Source organism: Phodopus roborovskii, unplaced genomic scaffold (genome assembly GCF_943737965.1).
Source record: "Phodopus roborovskii unplaced genomic scaffold, PHOROB, whole genome shotgun sequence".
NCBI lineage: Eukaryota > Metazoa > Chordata > Mammalia > Rodentia > Cricetidae > Phodopus > Phodopus roborovskii.
Genome location: NW_026126409.1, coordinates 2613112 through 2631754, shown reverse-complemented (window position 1 = coordinate 2631754; position 18643 = coordinate 2613112). Strand labels below are relative to the sequence as shown.

General features: G+C 39.6%; 1 protein-coding gene across 1 annotated transcript; it reads right to left on the bottom strand.

Annotated features, from left to right (window-relative positions):
• Window positions 1-245: 245 nt before the first annotated feature.
• On the bottom strand, window positions 246-1728 carry Npy5r (neuropeptide Y receptor Y5). Its single transcript, XM_051181936.1, has one exon. It carries the CDS (start codon window positions 1720-1722, stop codon window positions 325-327), a length of 1398 nt encoding a protein of 465 aa, XP_051037893.1. The 5' UTR covers window positions 1723-1728; the 3' UTR covers window positions 246-324.
• Window positions 1729-18643: the final 16915 nt, after the last annotated feature.

Here is an 18643-nt window from a genome sequence, read left to right as displayed (position 1 = left end):
ACCTTTTTGCTTCTTCCAATTTTGTGCAAAATATCCATTTAGTTTACTATAACTTTGACATCAAACAAAAAGTACTACCCACTTATCAGTGATGATATGAAATGGAAGACAATGTCACTACTCTAAAACATGATGTTACAAATTAAATTGACATTGACCCTGAACTGAGTTAACCACATTGTAACATTAAAATTATCATACATACGTTATGAACTGGCATTAAGATTCAGAACACTTTTATGTGAATTAAATGTATGCGCACATCATCAGCACAGATGTATTTTAGACAATCTCAACTTTTCTTCCCTTGCTAAACAGTGAGAGTCATGACATGTGTAGGCAGTGTATAAGCGCTCTCAAATCTGCTTTGATCCCATTATTAAGAAATCCATATAGGATTGGATTAAGACAGCAGGACATCATGCCTAACAGGTGACAAATGCAGTAAACCAGCTTGAAATGTCTATTGGAGATAAGATTGTCATTGAAGTCAGTCACCACGTGGAAAAGGTGCAGTGGCATCCAACTAACAGCAAACACTAGTATGAGTACAGTCAGTCTGTAGAAGACACTTCGAGATCGCTTTTTAATTCTAGTGATGGAGCGCTTCACTCTCAGCTCATGAGCATCTGAGTTTTCTTCAGGTTTTACCTCGAAGCAGGTAGGGACCCCAGGGATAACCTTACTGGATGAAGAGAGCTGACTTCGGATTGAGACCAGGTTTTCTGGAACTGGATGGTTCTCCTTAGAAGGGCCTGCTGGAGCGGGTAAAACACATGCCGTCTTTTTGCTGTATCTTCTTCTGTGCTTTCTGATGAATGAGTAAGTCCACTTTTGCCTACTGGGGGACTTTGCCTGGTTCCCACTCTTTTTGGATGGATGAAGAGTTAAGTTGATCATCTCATTTTCTTCCAGTCTGTTTTCTTTGTGGGACAGCCCACAGCTTATACTCCTGCAGACACTAGTGTGACTTACCGTTAAACAAACTAAAGGCAGAATATACTGAACTAACAATAAAGAGATTGTGAAAGCAATTCTGTATGAATCAGAAGGCCATGACTCAACACACAAATACTTGCTGCTCAGCAATGATGAGCCAAAGGTTTCCTTAAGTTCCACAAGACTGTGGAACACTGGGAGAGGAGAACAGATGGCAAAGCCCAGGGTCCAGACTGTAGCTATCAGGAAGTAGCCGTGGTTTGCTGTTAAATTGTTAGATATAGGGTGCTTTATCATATGATACCTGACAATGGCAATTGATATTAAAATCAAAGTTGAAACCAGAACTGACACACACTGAAGGAAAGGCATAATATGGCACATGGCTTTGCCGAACATCCACTGATCCAACAAGACAGAGGTCAGTGTGAAAGGTGAGCAAAATAGCACTACCAAGATATCAGACAAGGCCAGGTTACCTATGAGAAAGTTCACGGTAGTCTTCTGATTGCGCTTTTTCATAACAGCCATTAAAATAAGTAGATTTCCCATAAAGCCAAGAAGACTGACAAATGTATAGAGCCCAATCAGGAAGTATTGTACATCGTCCACACTGCCCCTGTAGTCGTCCCAGACAGGAAAGGCAGCATTCCGAGCAGCAGCAGTGTTGTTCTCTGCGCTCCTGTACTCATCCCACACAGGGTAGGCAGCATTTCCAGTGGCAGCAGTATTGTTCTCTGTGACAACCATCTTGTTAAAATGCTCTTCAAGTTCAAAATCCATACTGACGTCCTGCTTGGAATAAGACCACATCCATTAGTGATTTGAAGTAAAATCACACGCCAATATGATTTCAACGTATTCAGAATGAAACTAAACTCTGTAGCTTGTCCTCATTCCCTCACAAACCTCTAAGGTCATAAAGGACCCTTATTTGGCTCTAAATTTGCTACAAATTCAGAGATAATAATGACAGAAAACTTAAATCTATCACCAGTTTCACACACTGTTAACTTCTGCTCAAGTCAGACTTTGGGTTTTCAAATTTATTTCAGAAATAATGTAAGAAAAAAATGGAAAAGAAAAAATTCAGGGAAAAACTTCAAGCAATGTAATTTATAGTAGCCTAGTACTATTAATTTCTAATGAAGATGTCTGAACTGAAGTATATTAGCCTATGGTCTTACCTTTGAAAATACTTTTCTTTCATGTTAAAATCAAACCTAAAAGTCACTATCCCACATCTGTGTTACTCTCTCAAAGTATCAGGAAATACAGTAGAAGAGGGGACAGAAAAAACCTAACACCCGGAGGGAGTTGTGTGGAGTGCTGTCATTGTGTGCCATGGTTTTTGCTCTCTAGAACTTTTAGTAGCAATAATTACCTGTACACATTCTGTATAAGAATGGGCCTGTCCATTCCCTGCTGAATAAGTAAGAGAGGTGTGTGGGATCCCAGTCCTACCTCAGGATTTATAGGAAGTTAATGATTGCTGGGAGAGGTGTAGCCATTGGCAAGGTGGCCCTTCCCCTGCAAACAAATCTTCTTTCATGCCTTTGAAATCTCACTGGGACACACGTGCGCGCGCACACACACACACACACACACACACACACACACAGGAAATGAGAATGGAGATAGTTGAGAAAATAGAAGTGGGGAGAGAGAATGTATTGGGGTTAACATGATCAAAATGTGTTATGTACCTGTGTTAAAATGTTATAATATAATTTGCTGCTATGATTAATTACTAGATGCTGATAAAAAAAATTTTTAAGTCACTTGTCCTAAAGTGTTCCCTTCCTGCTACGCTGGATGAGATCTCTTTTGACCTCCCATGACAGTAAGGTTACAGCTCTCTGACACTGGCGGTGTAGTCGCTTCATGTAACCATCGTACTGCCTCCACTTCACTGCATTTGCTTCTAAGCAATGGAAAGTACAAGCTGTCCCTTACTCTTTGTGGTACACAGCACAACACACAGTAGCTTTATCGCTGGGTATCAAATATTTACAAGTGGATAAAAAAGACTCAAACAAAAAAATATCTCGTGATCAAAATGTGACCTAGTTCATGCCCTGTTTAAATTTAAGCTCCTCACATATACAGCATTATCTCAGAACCTGGATGTATGCAATATTCATTCATTAAAGACTTGAGAAGCTGACAGAATAACACTGGGTTAGTTCTCAGTCTTATGAATTTGAACCATGGGCTGACTGGCACTGCTACTGGGAAACAGATTGCCTGGTTTTTGTTTTTGTTTTGTTTTGTTTTATATATATATATCTACAAACTACTTGTAAATGTCAGCTCAAGAGAGATCCCATAAGTTCATATTGTCTCCAGAAAGAATTATATTTTAATTTTAAATGCAGAAGTGAAACTAATGAGACCTCATAAGACCTTTGTACCAAATGTAACAGTGGCATTCATATTGTATTACTTACTCCTTCCTCTCCATAGATTAGAGATTTTGATACTGGTCAGTGTAGTGATAAGTAGCCTCTAATAAATGAGCAAAAGGGGGGAGGTGTATTTTTAAATAACAGGGAATTCTTTTGAGACAGGCTTTCACTATGTTGTCCAGGCTGATCTTGATCATTCATTATCCTGCTTCAGCTTCTGAAGTACTGAGAATATAGACATGATAACGACAAGGGGAACTTTCCGTTTTCAAACCACTATCTAGTGAAAACTCAATACAACAATAGTTAATTAACTCTGGTAAATATATATCGCTATAGAAGAATAGATAGATAGATAGATAGATAGATAGATAGACAGACAAACAGGTGATACATTGATAGAAGACAGATGAATAGGTAGATAGATGAGTAGATAGATACATATGTGATAGACAGATGATAGATTAATAGATGTTTGATAGATAATAGGTGATTAGTGGAAGATAGATAGATGGCTGATAGATGTATTCTCATACACAAGGTTAAGAAAGTCTTTTATTATATACCAACATGTATTTACCTACTTATTTCTTCAGCCATAATTGAAAATTACAAAAATAGTAGTAAGCATCATTCTCTTCAATTTATGATTGATGTATGGGGCCTGATTCAATACATTTCCAAACTATGGATGCTTTTATTCACAGGTAATCATTTTAAACTAAGACTAACTTGTTTTCATTGTCAGCAATATTCACATAGCTATTATTGCCTAAGAAAATTGCTTCTATGAACATCTACCACTGATTCCATACTTGTGGAATAACTTTCTGAAACTAACCACACCCCTCCAAAGACAAATTTCACCAATAGCTCCAGCCAGTGTTCATTTGTCCTTAGACCTTAACTACTAATTTCCATTGGTTCTGACTCAAGGAAAGAAGAGAGCTGGTACAACAATGACTCACGTGGTCTCCTGAATCATCCCACTCACCATATGACTAGACAATGGCCTTCCAGCAACTGCTGTGGGGGAAGTCAGTGTGCTTCTAATGAAAGCGGCCTTGACTGGTGCTTCAGTCCCATTTCCTGAGTTCTGGTGACCACTGGCTCCTTTGTGGCTTGTTCATGATCCTATTTATACTTGGGATGTGCATGGGCTATTTGTAACAATACTCCTTTGCCTACCTGTACTTTTGACTCACTTTTTTGAATCAACCCTTTTTTCTTAAACTTGTGGTAGGTCAGTAGTCACTAATTGGATTTTTCTTCTATAACTAAAGTGAGGATAAGGGATAAATGGGACAGAGACATCTACAATGGCTTTGTGCTTTCTTGCTATATAGCATTCAGAATAAAATTGCTGTAAGTTTTTAGAGAATAAAGAAATGCAGCAGGTTTTTCTCTGCAATAAAAAATATGGTTTTGAAGGGTTGAGGCTGTAGTTAACCTGCTGAGTGCTTTCTTGTCTAGCATGTGTGAGGCACAAGGTTCAGTCTACAGTACAAATGCACATATACACCTGTACATGTATATAGTTTGGGGTCAAAAGTCATTATCTCCAAAGCATGAGGTCCTATCTTTTAATATTAGATTATCTTAGAAATAGGGAAGGTATTCATTATTTTGCCAATATCGAGAAGCATAATGAAGCATGTCAGACATACTGGATACTAAGTAAATATTTGCTACTAATCATTTTAGAAAGGTAGCTTAATGTTCCTATGTAGTGAGATAGTCCTTCTGTGGCATTCACCACGCCCATTGGGGGTGGAGCCATGGACGGAAGTGACCTGGGAAAGGAAGTCGGAGGGAGAGCCAGGGAAAGCTCTCTTGCTGGCTCTCTTGCTGGCGTGACTCGGACAGGAGAGGATCGGGTTGAATTTCCTGGTGTTCATCTGTCTAGGTTGTAAGTTATTTCTCCCTGAATAAACATCTATTCGGCCTATTTGTTTATCCTGATCCTTATTTAACCGTGATATTCCTAGATTTAAAATAACAGAAATGAATGGTTCTGAGGATTCTCAGGATACACTATGACTATGTGTTTGCATATCTATGTGTGTATGGATATATACATTCACTGAAATCAGGGGTTTAAAATAGCCAAAATCAGATATCTATGTTGACAATAGTGATAGTTTAGCACTTTAACTACTTAAATGCAATATCATCATTGATAAAGATACATGACCAACAGGAAACTAAAACTGCCAAAAAAACATTACAGTTCTTTTTAATTAAGTGACAATGTGTATCAGAATGCACAATTTTTACTAAAATCATGCCTGTTTTAACTATGTGAGAACTACTATGAATTTATTAAATAAAAAAACACCTAATTTTTTTGGCAGATCAAAGAAATACCATCTGAAGGCTTCACTGGACACTGGAGAAAAATGGACGATAGCATTTCTTTCCTAAATTACTTCTCTATTTTAAGTAGCTACTGAAGTTAATTATAGACAAATATCTGAGTAAGATGCTGCTCCTTGCATTAAGCTAGTCTTTACTGAATACCTAATATGCCTTAGTATGAGATGGCCACACCATCCACACGTCACACAAGCACATCCACACATGACAGCAAATGTACTCCAAACAGGAGGTAGCTCCTGCAAATCTTAGCTCCCTTGAATGACTTCTCACAACTAAATTATAGATTCTGCAACATGTGTGGGAGGACACATTAATTGGTTTCTTTAAAACTGCTTTCTTATAGTTAGAGGACAATTTAACCATTAGGCATTTGGTATAAGTCATCCATTTTCCAGCTGAAACTGTGAAGTAGAAGAGCTACTTTGAAATCAAAATAATCAGGTAAATAACAAAATCTAAAGATTTCCTTGCTTACACTTACCCATGTACTTTCTCATGTTTTCTTGAAAAACAAGCAAGTCACAGAAATCTCAGTCTATGAAACATCCCTCCGCTTTCCAACAGCACAGCAAGCAACTCCTTACAGTTTTATGCAGGTAAGTATTTCATAGATAATGAAAGCAACATCATAAGGCATTCTTGATTCATCTTAGATTATGCCCTAAGGGTGCTTCAATAATTATGTAAAGACATAATATTGTAGGAAGAAGTGTGTTTCAGACCACGTGGGTCTTCATTTCTACCCATTTCTCCACCTGAAATACTCAAGTTTGGTTCCCTGAGAAATACAATGGAAGGGCGGGTGGGGGGGCTGTTCATTAGACTGTGGCAACTTTACTAAAGTAATATCTGTGAACATTTATTGCAATTTTCTTATAAACTGGTCTGGTTGTGACACAAGTGAAGTCAGACTCAACCTCAAGGATTTTGAGAAAGTAGGTAAATTCTTAAAGTAGCAAAGAGGAGAAACCACAGTGACCGGAAAGCTATAGAGAAACTGATCTGTACTGGCAAGTAAGGTTTCTCTGCTAAAATATTTCCCTGCTTAATAAAAATCTTATCAATCTCTTTGCAGAAGATATCAACCACGCAGAAATAATAAATATATGTAGTTTTCCTCTATTGGTAAAATATCAACTGCCTGTTTGCTGTGGTCTTGCACAGATAGCACGATTCATGTCTCCCGGTATTCTCCTGGTGTGTTGCTCTGAAAGGCAAAATCCTGCAAAAATTAGCCCTGGACAAATAAACACAGTCCTGTTCAGCTAACAAACACTCAGGTACCCACAACCCATCTGCCCATTCTAAATTCTTAACAACACAGTCTCTACTTGAGCCATCCGGAATTTGAAATGCATTCTGTCTTAGGCTGTTATCACAGATTATGGCAAACCCATTTATTATTATTATTATTTTTTTTTTACTTCCATCTAACAAGATGTTCTTCGAATTGCTAAACTGCAGGTCTATAAACGCACAAGTAAGAATTCCCTTTTCTGGAACTCAGGTATGTGGATGGCTATTTCCTGCTAGCAGTTGACTTACAGGCCACCTTGCAAACCTAAGTGCACAGCTGTCTCCCGATGTGTGGCCAGTTGTGGGACAAGGAGGCAGCTGGATCGCCCAAGGAATGGGTAGACTGTGTCCTGGGCACAGGCAGAGCTTGGCTAGGACTGACAACCGGCCTGGGCACCCTGTGGTCTGTGGTTCCTCCACCTTAGAAGCCCACCAGGCTGCACCCCGTGCCCCCGCCCACCCTTGCCGAGGACAGCGCCTTGTCCAATCCCTCCTCCCCATTCTCGAGAACCTCCCGGGAAGATCGTATAGGATCTAGCAGAAGCCTGCTCCACCGCGAGTTTGGCACAGGAGGGACCTACCAAACAAGGAAAGATTCAATTGAGACCGTTCCCTCGCTGTCCCTTCCCGCCTGACAACTGCGGTTTCTCTACCTCCATCCCCTTTCCCAACCGTGCTGCCTCCCGGCCCGCACCCCACCCTCTTGGAAACAACAAGATGCTCCAGGACCCAGGATAGGGTAGCGGGCTTCGGGTAGGGTCAGGCGAGGCCTGGAGTGGGTACCTCAGGATGTCCCAGCCGCCGTGGGTGCCTGGACTCTGGGGTACGCGGATGAGCTCTGTAGCTTCTGCCAGCAGCTGATGCGGCGGTGGCAGGAGCAGGACCTGGAGGCGGCAGTAGGAAGGAGGGGCCCTGGAGTTGCCAGGGTTTTAGAAGAGCCTCAGAAACACGTGACAGTCCCGAGACCCCGGAGACCTGGTTCAAGATCGCCTGCTTCCATCCCCCATAGCACTGTTTGGGAACATCCCAGTCCATGTCTTTTGTTTAGAGGCCACAGGAGGTAGTTCTTGGGCTTCTGATTGTGTCCCGCCATCCTGTGTTCTGGTTTCAAGAGTTAACTTAGGGGTCCCACAGATGTTTGCTAGTCCTGTCCTCAGATTCATAAGAAGCTGTGTGGCAGTGGACCTTTTCGTTTTTGTTGTTGTTGTTGGTGGTGGTGATTTGTTTGTTTGCTTGCTTGCTTGCTTGCTTGCTTGCTTTTGTGAGAAAAACCTTCAAGGACACTTTTTCTTTGGAGTGAGGGTTGCAAATCTCTTTCTTGCCTCTCTGACATAAAAAAATCTAGGTGGGAAGCTGACTTAAACCTCCAAGGAGCATTCTGCCATGCACCATGCAAAACAGACAATGGGACCAACTTCTCCTCTAAGGGGTAGTTGTGTGGTTGTGAGCAAGGGACATGTAGCTGGAGAAGCTGAGGAGTGAGGGTGACCTAGAATCAACCCCTCTCTAGAGTTTTCCATCACATAAAGAAGGGCGGTGTGTGTGTGTGTGTGTGTGTGTGTGTGTGTGTGTGTGTGTAAAATTGTTGTTCTTGTCTTTAAAAAACATGACAACATAAAAAAATAAATAGAAACAGACAAACAAAACCTTGTCTGCCCTATCTGGTTTGATTTTCATTTTTTAGGTTGTCAGATCTCTGTCCTTTTAGTATTTAGTATTTGGTCAATTATTAGTTGGCAAATAATTTAGGCTTTTTCCTCTGCGGTGGTGGATGGTGGAGATGATGGTAATGGTGGGTGGTGGTGCAGCAGCAGTGTTAGTGAGCTGTATGTCTCAGGATGTAGCCTGCCATAAACAACAATGTATTTCCTTTACTATCATGATGACAATATATGACATTGCCTGCTATAGGCAGGACTATAGGACTGAACACATTGTGTCAACTAAAGATGACTTTTATCCCTTAGGGATAATGCAACATGGTAATCTAACCCCTGGGGCAGCAATTGATAGTTGCTGCTCAGAGATCACATGATATATGCCTGTTTTCTGCTGGTTTAACATTCAGTACTCAAGGGAACTGTGGAGCATACCATTTCATAAGCCCAAATGTTCCAAAAACTTCAAAACAATATGATCTGATTCTTCCAAGTTGCATTTCGGAAACACCAGATTCATCCTAAAAGCTGCCCACAGCAGGTACCTGAGCAGAACCCTGTGAGACTCTAGTGAGGGAAGGGAGGAGGGAAGGTGTTAGGAAGAATGCCTTTTAGGAAACAAGGGCTTAGAAAACAAGGGCTTGGTCCTAGGTTTTCTTAAAGTCAGCTGATGCAGTTACATACTGTATTTTGCCAGATGAATCTCTATTCTCCCATCCCTTTCACAGTCTGACACATGCCCTCCAAATGCACAGTGATTTTCAAGAAGATTCTTAGTGAGGCCCTTGAAGGGTATCTCCCAAAAATGAAGGTTGTGCTGCATGTTCCTACCTATCCCATGCTAGAATTGCAAGAATTTTTCCATTCCCATGTAGTTGTGTTTCTTTTTTGATGATATCAACATATTGAAAATAGAAATGCCTCTGAACTGACCTGCTTTACTTTCCAGGATGTCCATAAATATGCAACCCTAAAAAGAAAAGGTTGCTGGTAAAATGCTTCCTGTGCAAACCTGACAACACGAGACTAGACCCTCAGAAGCCATGTTAAAGCTGAGCATGTCATATGTGCATCTAAGAAGACCAGGATTCTAGGGACTCAATGGCCCATCAGCATAGCTGAAGTAGTGGGCTCCAGGCTCAGTGTCAGTCCTTTCTCAAAAAATAAGGTGAAGAACAGTAGAGGAAGACAACTATAGTCAACTTCTGGCCTCTACACATACATGTACAAGCAAGAATGAACATGCATACACCTTACACAATGCACAGATACAGAGTCAAGACATTTTTCTATAAAACACTCTTTGGTGTAAAACATTAAGAATATGTGGAAGGACCAAATTATTAAGAATTGTTTTTTTGGAAGAATGTGTAGAATTGAAAATTTTAGACATGTGCTGTATAAAAAGGCAAGCATAAATGTAAGTTCTTACCTCCAGTCCCCAAAAGGACTGGAGGCAATCATCATTATATTTGTAATTCATAATAGAGTAAATTTGTTTCTATTTTATGGGGTACCTTTCCGGAGGAGGAAATGCCGCTTCTGGGGCAGAAACAGTAATGTCCACCTCTGCTGTAGGCATATTTATAAAATGCTCACCTGGGAAATTAAGTTGGATTTTATGCATGTTGCAAAATGAAGTTGGCTAATTCCCAGTTCCCATGATTCACTAAGAGCTATAAAGGAAAGCTTATCTGAAAAGCTGAGAGTCGTGGGTCACTTGGGAGTCCTAAGACAAACTAGGGAACAACCGTGCCTTGGGTGACATTTTGCTAAGGAACATATCTGCAGCTTCTGTGAGGTTGTCACTCCAATTTAATAATAGCTTCCATTTGTGGAGGATGGTTACTAAAATGCTTTGACATCCTTTCAGCTGATGTGCAGTTCTGATACATTAGTTTCAGGTGGTGTGGAGTAAGAAAGCTAGGAAAATATCATTTTCCTGGGTGAGCTGAGACTCCTCTAAAGTTCTATTATATTGATTAAGAATTTCTATGCTAAATGTGGTACATTTAAGTCTTAAATACGTAAAAGACTTGGGAAAGGCAATTTCTGTGTGTTCTGCAACTTTTTACAATGCTTTTTTGCTGCATTGACATCTGTGGAATATAACTTAACATTTAGGGTTTAAAATAAGGTAATAGCATACTATTGTGAAACAATGCAATTATTTTTATGAAATGCATTTTTAAAACATTAACCTACAGTGGTGTGTGCATAGTCATTTTTGTCAAACAACTCAGTGACAATATTGAGTGCCTAAAGAGGCTCACCACAATATTTAACTGACTCCAATAAGTGCCGTTCTACTTTGTAACACATTAAAACTATAAAATGCACATGTTAGGCTGACTTCCAGAGAGATTTTACAATTCATATTTACAAGTTAGTTTTACACATTTGAAAATGCATATACAAATATGTGATACACACACACATAATCATACACCACATGTATTTACAGATAGATACTTAGAATACCTGACTTATAACCATGTTGTCTAGCAAGTTAATTGTGTGACTGTAGACAAATAACTTGATCTTTTAGTGTTCATTTTCTTGATCTGTAAAAGACAAGTGTTTCAGTTTGCAGACCTGCAGTCCCCTTTAAGCACTGAATAGCTAATTACTTCATCCCATTAACAAGTGCAGATGGAGGTTCTGTCAGCATCCACCTAGTCTGATAACCCCGTCTATTCTTCCTGCCTGGTTACTTGCCAATCAGCATTTTATTAAACCAATAAGAGAAACATATATTCACAGGATACAGGAGAACCTCCGTCACCAAACAAGCACACGTTATACACACATTTAGAAATGCATGCATTTTTTTTTTTTTTTGGTATCTCAAGATATTGGCAGGCATAAATACTTTCTCCTGTGCTTTAGGGGCAGGGATGAAGTAAAGGCATAAAGGTACAAGATATTATACTTATAAAATTTTCTATCCTTTCTGCAGCTGAGAAGTTCCAACTATGTTTTGCTCTTTTTTCCAAGAAAGCATGGGAATGGGAGTCTTATATGTCAGCAAATCATCCTTTGTGTTGTTATGTAATTTCAAAATTTTGTGGTAATGTATATCTGTATATGGTACATACAGATTTCTTAGGAGACATAATATTGTATCATGTACCTCCATGTCCTGTAAAGGGAGACTTTTCTTCATTTAGTCTCAGTCCCACTACACTAGTTTCTCTTCACCCAACTGAATCCCAGCAGCCACTTTTGAAATAACCATTCATAGACTTAATTTATACTTATAATTGTTTGGCCATTGGCTTAGGCTTCTTATGGGCTAGGACGCTCTTAGTTTTTAACTAATTACTATTAATATAAGTATCACCACATGTCCTTGGCTTACTGGTGATACCCACATCTCTTGAATCCCTGGTGGCTACATTACCTCTGTTCTTTGCCTTCCTTTTCCCAGCCTCTTTGTTCAGAATTCCCACCTAGCTAAATCCTGCCTATCCATTGGCTGAAACAGCTTTATTCATCAACCAATAAGAGAGACACATAGTCATAGCATATAAAAGGACATTCCCCCATCAATGTACACTCTACTGTTCTTATCTTTGCAAAACTTATACTCTTGATTAGTATCCTCTAAAACTGGCTCTTCCTAAATAAGTATTTTTATTGGCTATCTAACTTTTCAAAAGTTGGTATTTTAAATCTAATTTGAAGTCCAAATTTAACTTTAATATATTTAAGTAGAATGAAAAGGAGACTTTATTTGTATGGTTTTTTTTAATGTTATTGTTGTTGTGTGTTGGTTTGTTTTAAATTCTCTTTAATAAGAATGTTTGGAGAAGTGTTCAAAGTGTTAGCCCAGAAATAAAAGTTAGCATAGTTGAATAATGTACTCCTCCAAAAAGTAGCTACAACACTGCATTGTTACTCACCATTCTTGCTGGTATTTCAGCTTTTTAAAGTAGGCCATATAGTGGGCAGAAAAAAAGCTGTGAGACATTTCACCCATGAGACATTGTAAGCATTTTCAAAGGCAGTAGCATCCATCATTCAAGCTTATAGACACTGGGAAAAATAGAATCAACGTGCTTTCTGTATTGGAGGGGATATTGTCAGGTATTAATCTATACGCTAAGCTTGAAGAGATGGAGACAAAATCACTATCTCAAAGACATCACAGTGTTTTTGTAGATATGTGCAAACAATTACTGGCAAACAATGTATGCTTCACATTAGAAGTAACCCTGGTGTGCTCTAAGAACATGACCAAGAAAGCAAAGTCAGCATTAAGAAGAGAGGAAGAAGAGACAATGAAATTCCAGAGATTATTAAGTTGGACAGACAGAGTGGGTAAGAAAGAGGTGGGCCAATACTGTGGAGGGCAGAGAGTGTCTGTCTAGAAAGTGTGAATGGCTCAGGATGACTCCAATGTGTGTGTGTGGGGGGGTGCACAACATAAAAATGAATATGGTTGAAAAGGTTAATTGCATTTTTTTTTTTGGAAATATCTAAATTGAGAGCAATTGACAATTTAAATTGGAGAGATGTCAATGAACACCTGTGGGGGGAAAATGGCAGCAGAATTGTCTAGCTATGGAGGCCCCCCAAAAAAGAGCAAAGTGGGAAACTTCAAGGAGAAAAAAAAATCAGAATCTGTGATCAATTTGAGAGTGTGAGAGGAAAGTGTTTGGATTCTGATAATGATCCAGGAACTTAGTAGAGATTTGGAGATTTGAGCACACGAGGACATAACTTATGGCAAAGAATATGACTGCGTATTAAAAGTGAAATGGAAGCTTGGGACCTTCAGTGTGATTTCAGAGTCAATCAAGGAGGAAGTAGGATTAAGGAAAGTGCAAGCTTTAACTCTCAGGAGGGCAGGAAGACAGGGGTTATGTTTCTCAGCAAGAGTACTTACAAAAGGACCTTGCAGACACATCCCCCATGGAGGGATACTGCCTTAACCTAGAGACAGGAGAGAAGTCCTAGGCCCTACTTCAAATGACTTGACAGATTTACATGACCCCACCTGGATGGCATTGCCCTACATGGAATTGGGGTGGGGGATGGGATGGGAGGGTGTTCAGGGTGCATGTGAGGGGGCAGAGAGGGTAAGTGAGAGGGAGGGAGGGAAGGAAGGAGAGCGAACTGGGATCGACATGTAAAATAAAAAATAAATTAATTAATTAAAAAAAAGAAAAGAAAGAGTACTTACAGAGACATCAGAACGCACTACCACTCATAAGAAAGGGAGGACAAAAGGACTCTTGAGGAAGAATGAGAAACAGAGAATTGTTCCATGACTAGGTGACCTTGCCTGACATCAGAGATGTCAGAAGGTAGTGTTCTTTATTAGTCAGGATATTTAATCTAGAACATGTAAAAATGGCTAAAATTATTTTATTTAAACTATGATTACAGCAATTAAATATACGACTAACTGAGTTATTATATTGAGGTTACTAGTAACTTCGACAAAAATTGAAGATGATCTGACTATCCACCTGTGTAAGCTATTGAGAACTTTCCTAAAGAGTATCCTATTTCAGATCAAGAGAAAATCGCCAAATTAATTTTAACATTGTGATGGTGAACTCCCATTGTCAAATTAATTGGGTCAAGAAACACCATTAGTAATGCACACCCTTGAGTGTGCCTGTGTGGCTGTTTCAGAGAGAATTCACTGAGAAAGGAAAGCCTATCCTGAGTGTGTGTGGTGCCATTCCACTGGCTAGGATTCCATACCAAGAAGTGAATGGGGATGCAGTCCTCTGAGCACTGCCACTCTCCTTTCTCTGCCTTCTGATAGGCACCATGGACCAAGCCACTTCCACTGCCATGTTTTCTCTGCTCTGAAGGATTGTAGTTCTATGAGCCACAACAAACCTTTCCTCCAGTAAGTTACTTTTGTGAACTAGGAGAAATACAACGAATATAGACACTGTCCTAGTTAGCTCTAATTTTCAGCTTGACATAGCCTGCAATCAGTGGAGGGAAAGATCAGGTCGAACTGGCTTGTGGTCATACCTGTAGGGCATTGTCTTGTCCACTGATGCAGGAGGGCCCAGCCTCGTGTGGGCAATGCCATTCCCTAGGCACATGGTCCTGGGCTACATATAAAAGCTAGCATAAAGCCTTTGAGTAAGCTAGAAAGCAGCATCCCTCTATAGTTACTACTTCAAGTTCCAGCTTTAATGCCTTCCCTTTCTTCCCCCAATGATATGCTGAGAAGCTTAACTTCCTTTCTGGAAGTTGCCTTTGGCCATGAGTTTTTTTCATAGCAACAGAGATGAAACTGGAACAGATATCTTTTTCACAGAGGAGAGTTTTAGTTGCTTGACTTGGTACATGTATGCTCATGTTTTATCTAAAGTTATTTGTTGCTTCTATTAGTCAATTTTCTCAAAAAGAAAAATAAATAAAATGATGGTATGAGCTACTTGACTATACTAATGAGTTTAGTCAAACTGCTCTTATCTATTCTATGTAATTACATCTAATATGTGGACTAAACACAAAACATCCTATACTTTTTAAAATTTTAGAATTTTTAGGACTCCTAAAAATCCTAGTCCTTTTTTCTCCCTTCAAGACAGGGTTTCTCTGTGTAGCCCTAGCTGTCCTGGAACTCACTTTGTAGACCAGGATGGCCTCAAACTCACAGAGATGTGCCTGCCTCTGCCTCCTGAGTTCTGGAATTAAAGGCATGGAACACCATGCTTGGCTGAATCCTAATAGTGGAGTTTAATTTGAAACTCTGTTGAAGGCACTTTTTCCTTTATTTTCCTAGTTACAATACTATTTAATAAAGTAACATTTTACCTTGCATTCTTTGGCCTCATTGTTTAGACCTATGCACTCAGTGGATACCAGAAGGGAACACTTGACACATAGTCGATCCATACAATATTAACTGATTCATCAGCACATTTCATTGGGAGTTCTATCCCAATGAACACAATGGATGAATTTTCTCAATTCATCTGAATGATCAATGTGGAAAAGTACCTTCATCTGGGTCTTAAAGCACTTCAGGAAATCTGAGCATTTTGATGACAGTTGTATTCCATTGCATCTAGTGTGTGATGACTTATTGATTATATATCTGCAGAACTTGGGATCACACACACTAGATAAGCTTACCACTGAACTACATCCCAAACCTGTGTCATGGAATTTTAAAGCTGGGCTAGGCTGTTAAAATGTTGTATTTTCTAAGAGATAAAACTAATGTTTACTTAGATTTGATGAGTAAAATTTATCTTTATCTTCAGGTAATATGACAGAGAGAAACCTTTGGACAAGAGAATATTAGAATAGGTCTTTATCTTCCAAGAGTATTAAGTCAGTCTGTTACAAAATTTCACAAAGAAATAAACAGAATTATATCTTCATGGCAAAGGTGGTATTTTTAGCTATCAATCCCAAATAAGGAAGTAGAGAACTGATTGTTGATTTGGGAATAGGAAAAAGAGGGTGGGGCATGGAGGTCAGTCAGTTGGTAGTGTTTGCTTAGCATGAGCAAAGCATTGAATTCAATTTCCAGTGCCACACAAACCAGGTATGATAGCATAGACCTGTAATAACAGTGCTCAGGGTATAGAGGCAGGGGACCAGAAACTCGAGAGTATCCTCAGCTGCATATGGAGTCAAAGCCAACCTGTGCTATACAGGCCCTGTCTCAAAACAGAAAGGGAGGAGAAATCATCTTAAAATTTAGTATATATCATGAGAGGAATTCAAATTGTTTTGCCTACTGTAACTCTCCCAAGAAAGGGGGTTTGTATTCTTTCTGGCTTGTTCACTGGAGATGGTCTTCATAAAGGGTGCTACTGAAGTTACAAAAAAAAAAAAAAATTCTTTGGGAACCAATAATCTGTCAAAGGTTGATTTGTGAGGTCAATATCTCAGGCACTCAGCTGTATATGCGTTCTTTAAGTGGACACTTCATAGAAACTAAAGTAATAAAACAATAAACTGCAATGGCCACATATCAATACAGACCTTTTAGGGAAATGTTATTAATATTTTTGGAAAACAAATAAGTACCCAAGTCCAAATTATATTCTCAAAATTCTCAAATCCAAAACAGTTCCTGGCATAAATGATATCCCATGAAAACACATTCTTGGGAAATACCTGAACCATTTTACCTGTTGCTCACTTGGCAGTCTAAAACTAGCTATTGCGATGATCAAAACCATAGGAGAAAGTCAAAGAAGAGTATAACTTGGAGGAATGGAGCAGGCAGAAGATGAATAGAAACAGAAGCACACATGAGGATAGTACTGTTCTTCAAAGGAACTGAATTCATAAATTGCTCCTATTTCCATCCTTGATGGGACCAGTTGTATGAAATTTTACTCTTAAATCACTGGGGTATTTTAATTTATATGTATGTCAGCTGTTCCATAAACATTGTGCATTTTAAATCTGATCATAAATCTCTTCTAGCCACATAAAAATATGCTCCTTTACAAATATTTCAGATAGCTTTCCCACAAAAGGCCCCAGAGACTGTGTACAAACAAGTTTGTGATAATAATTAAATAATCTTTATTCAACCTAGCCCTCAGAAAAGGAAATCATTTTTTAACAGTGTAAATTTCATGTAGTGGGATTTTATTTTATTTTTTCACTTTAATGTCAAATAATTGTGGTTATTTTAAAATGAAATAGGGACATTTTAGGCAACACCTATGTACTGGGAAGATTTTGTGTTTTGAATTTTGAATTGAAGTAAGTTCTAGTTCCTAGATCAGTAAATTGTGTGTGTGTGTGTGTGTGTGTTACTGTGCGTACATTACTCAGCCTTGACTTTTCAAAGTGAGATAAAACCACATAAAATATGAGATCAGTGTGTCCAGTTATTATCTTGAACTACAAAACACCCTGAACGGTTTTCAAGGGCCATGTTCTCCCAGCACACCCACATCGTTCCACATCTTACCGGATAAATCACCAGGGAAATAGTATTGACTCTTTCTGACCACCAGAGAAATGCTGGCTTCGTAGTACCCCAGGCTCCGTTCCGTTTCCTTAAAAAGGCAACGAGTCATCAGAACAAAACTGACTCAAATGCATTTTCGTTTTTTCTTCCTTTCTTTCTTCCTTTCTTTCTTTCTTTCTTTCTTTTTTTAACGCATTTTCTTATTGAGGGAGAAAAAGGCTCTCAACGGAGATCCGCTACTATTGCTTTTTAAAGGTCTTCTTTTTGTTCTCTTAGACTAGAGAAAATAAGTTCTTGGTTTTGGCGTGCAGAATATTGAGCGTCACAAAGCGCAGCAAAGCCATTAGTCAAGCCTCTGTGGTGAAGTGCATCCTTCCCCTTCCCGTAAATGACTTCCCCTCCATTCTAGACTGGGGTTTAAGCTTGAACTCTCAGAGAAGGACTTCGCCACAAGATGGCACTGACCTGCAGACAAAGGAAATTTCAGTGGCAAGGACTTTTTGAATAGGCTTGTAAATGCGCCTTCCTCGAGTCAAAGACTGGAGGGGAGAGGGCTCGGTGCGTAAGGGGTCTGACAGCGTGGATCAGGTTTAACCGCTTTTCTTTCCAGAACTCCTAGGCAATGCACCCCGAAGTGTGCATCTGAGGTATGGTGTGGGGAGGAGGCAGTGGGGGAAACCTTGGGTGATCCTCGTGGGGTGCCATCACATGATCCAGGATGAGGTGGAGTTCGGCTTTAAGGGGGCGTCTCTTCCTATGTTCCTCAATCTTTAGGGTTTGAGCAGGAGAAATACCAACGGATCTTTTCTCCCTCCGGGTGACACTCTTCCCATTTCTGCACGGGAGAACAGAAGTATTCTTCAAAAGGTTAGTTTCAAGTCAGTGTTATTAAGGGACTTTTTAAATATCTCTTATTGATGGGGTGAGGTATGAGGGAAAGGATGCTGGTGTCTGACCCGGTTGTGAGAAGTGAGTGAGGCGTGGAGTCAGCCTTTTGCTTTGGCTCCCAGTGGGAGCAGGTGGCAGGATGCTCTAGACTG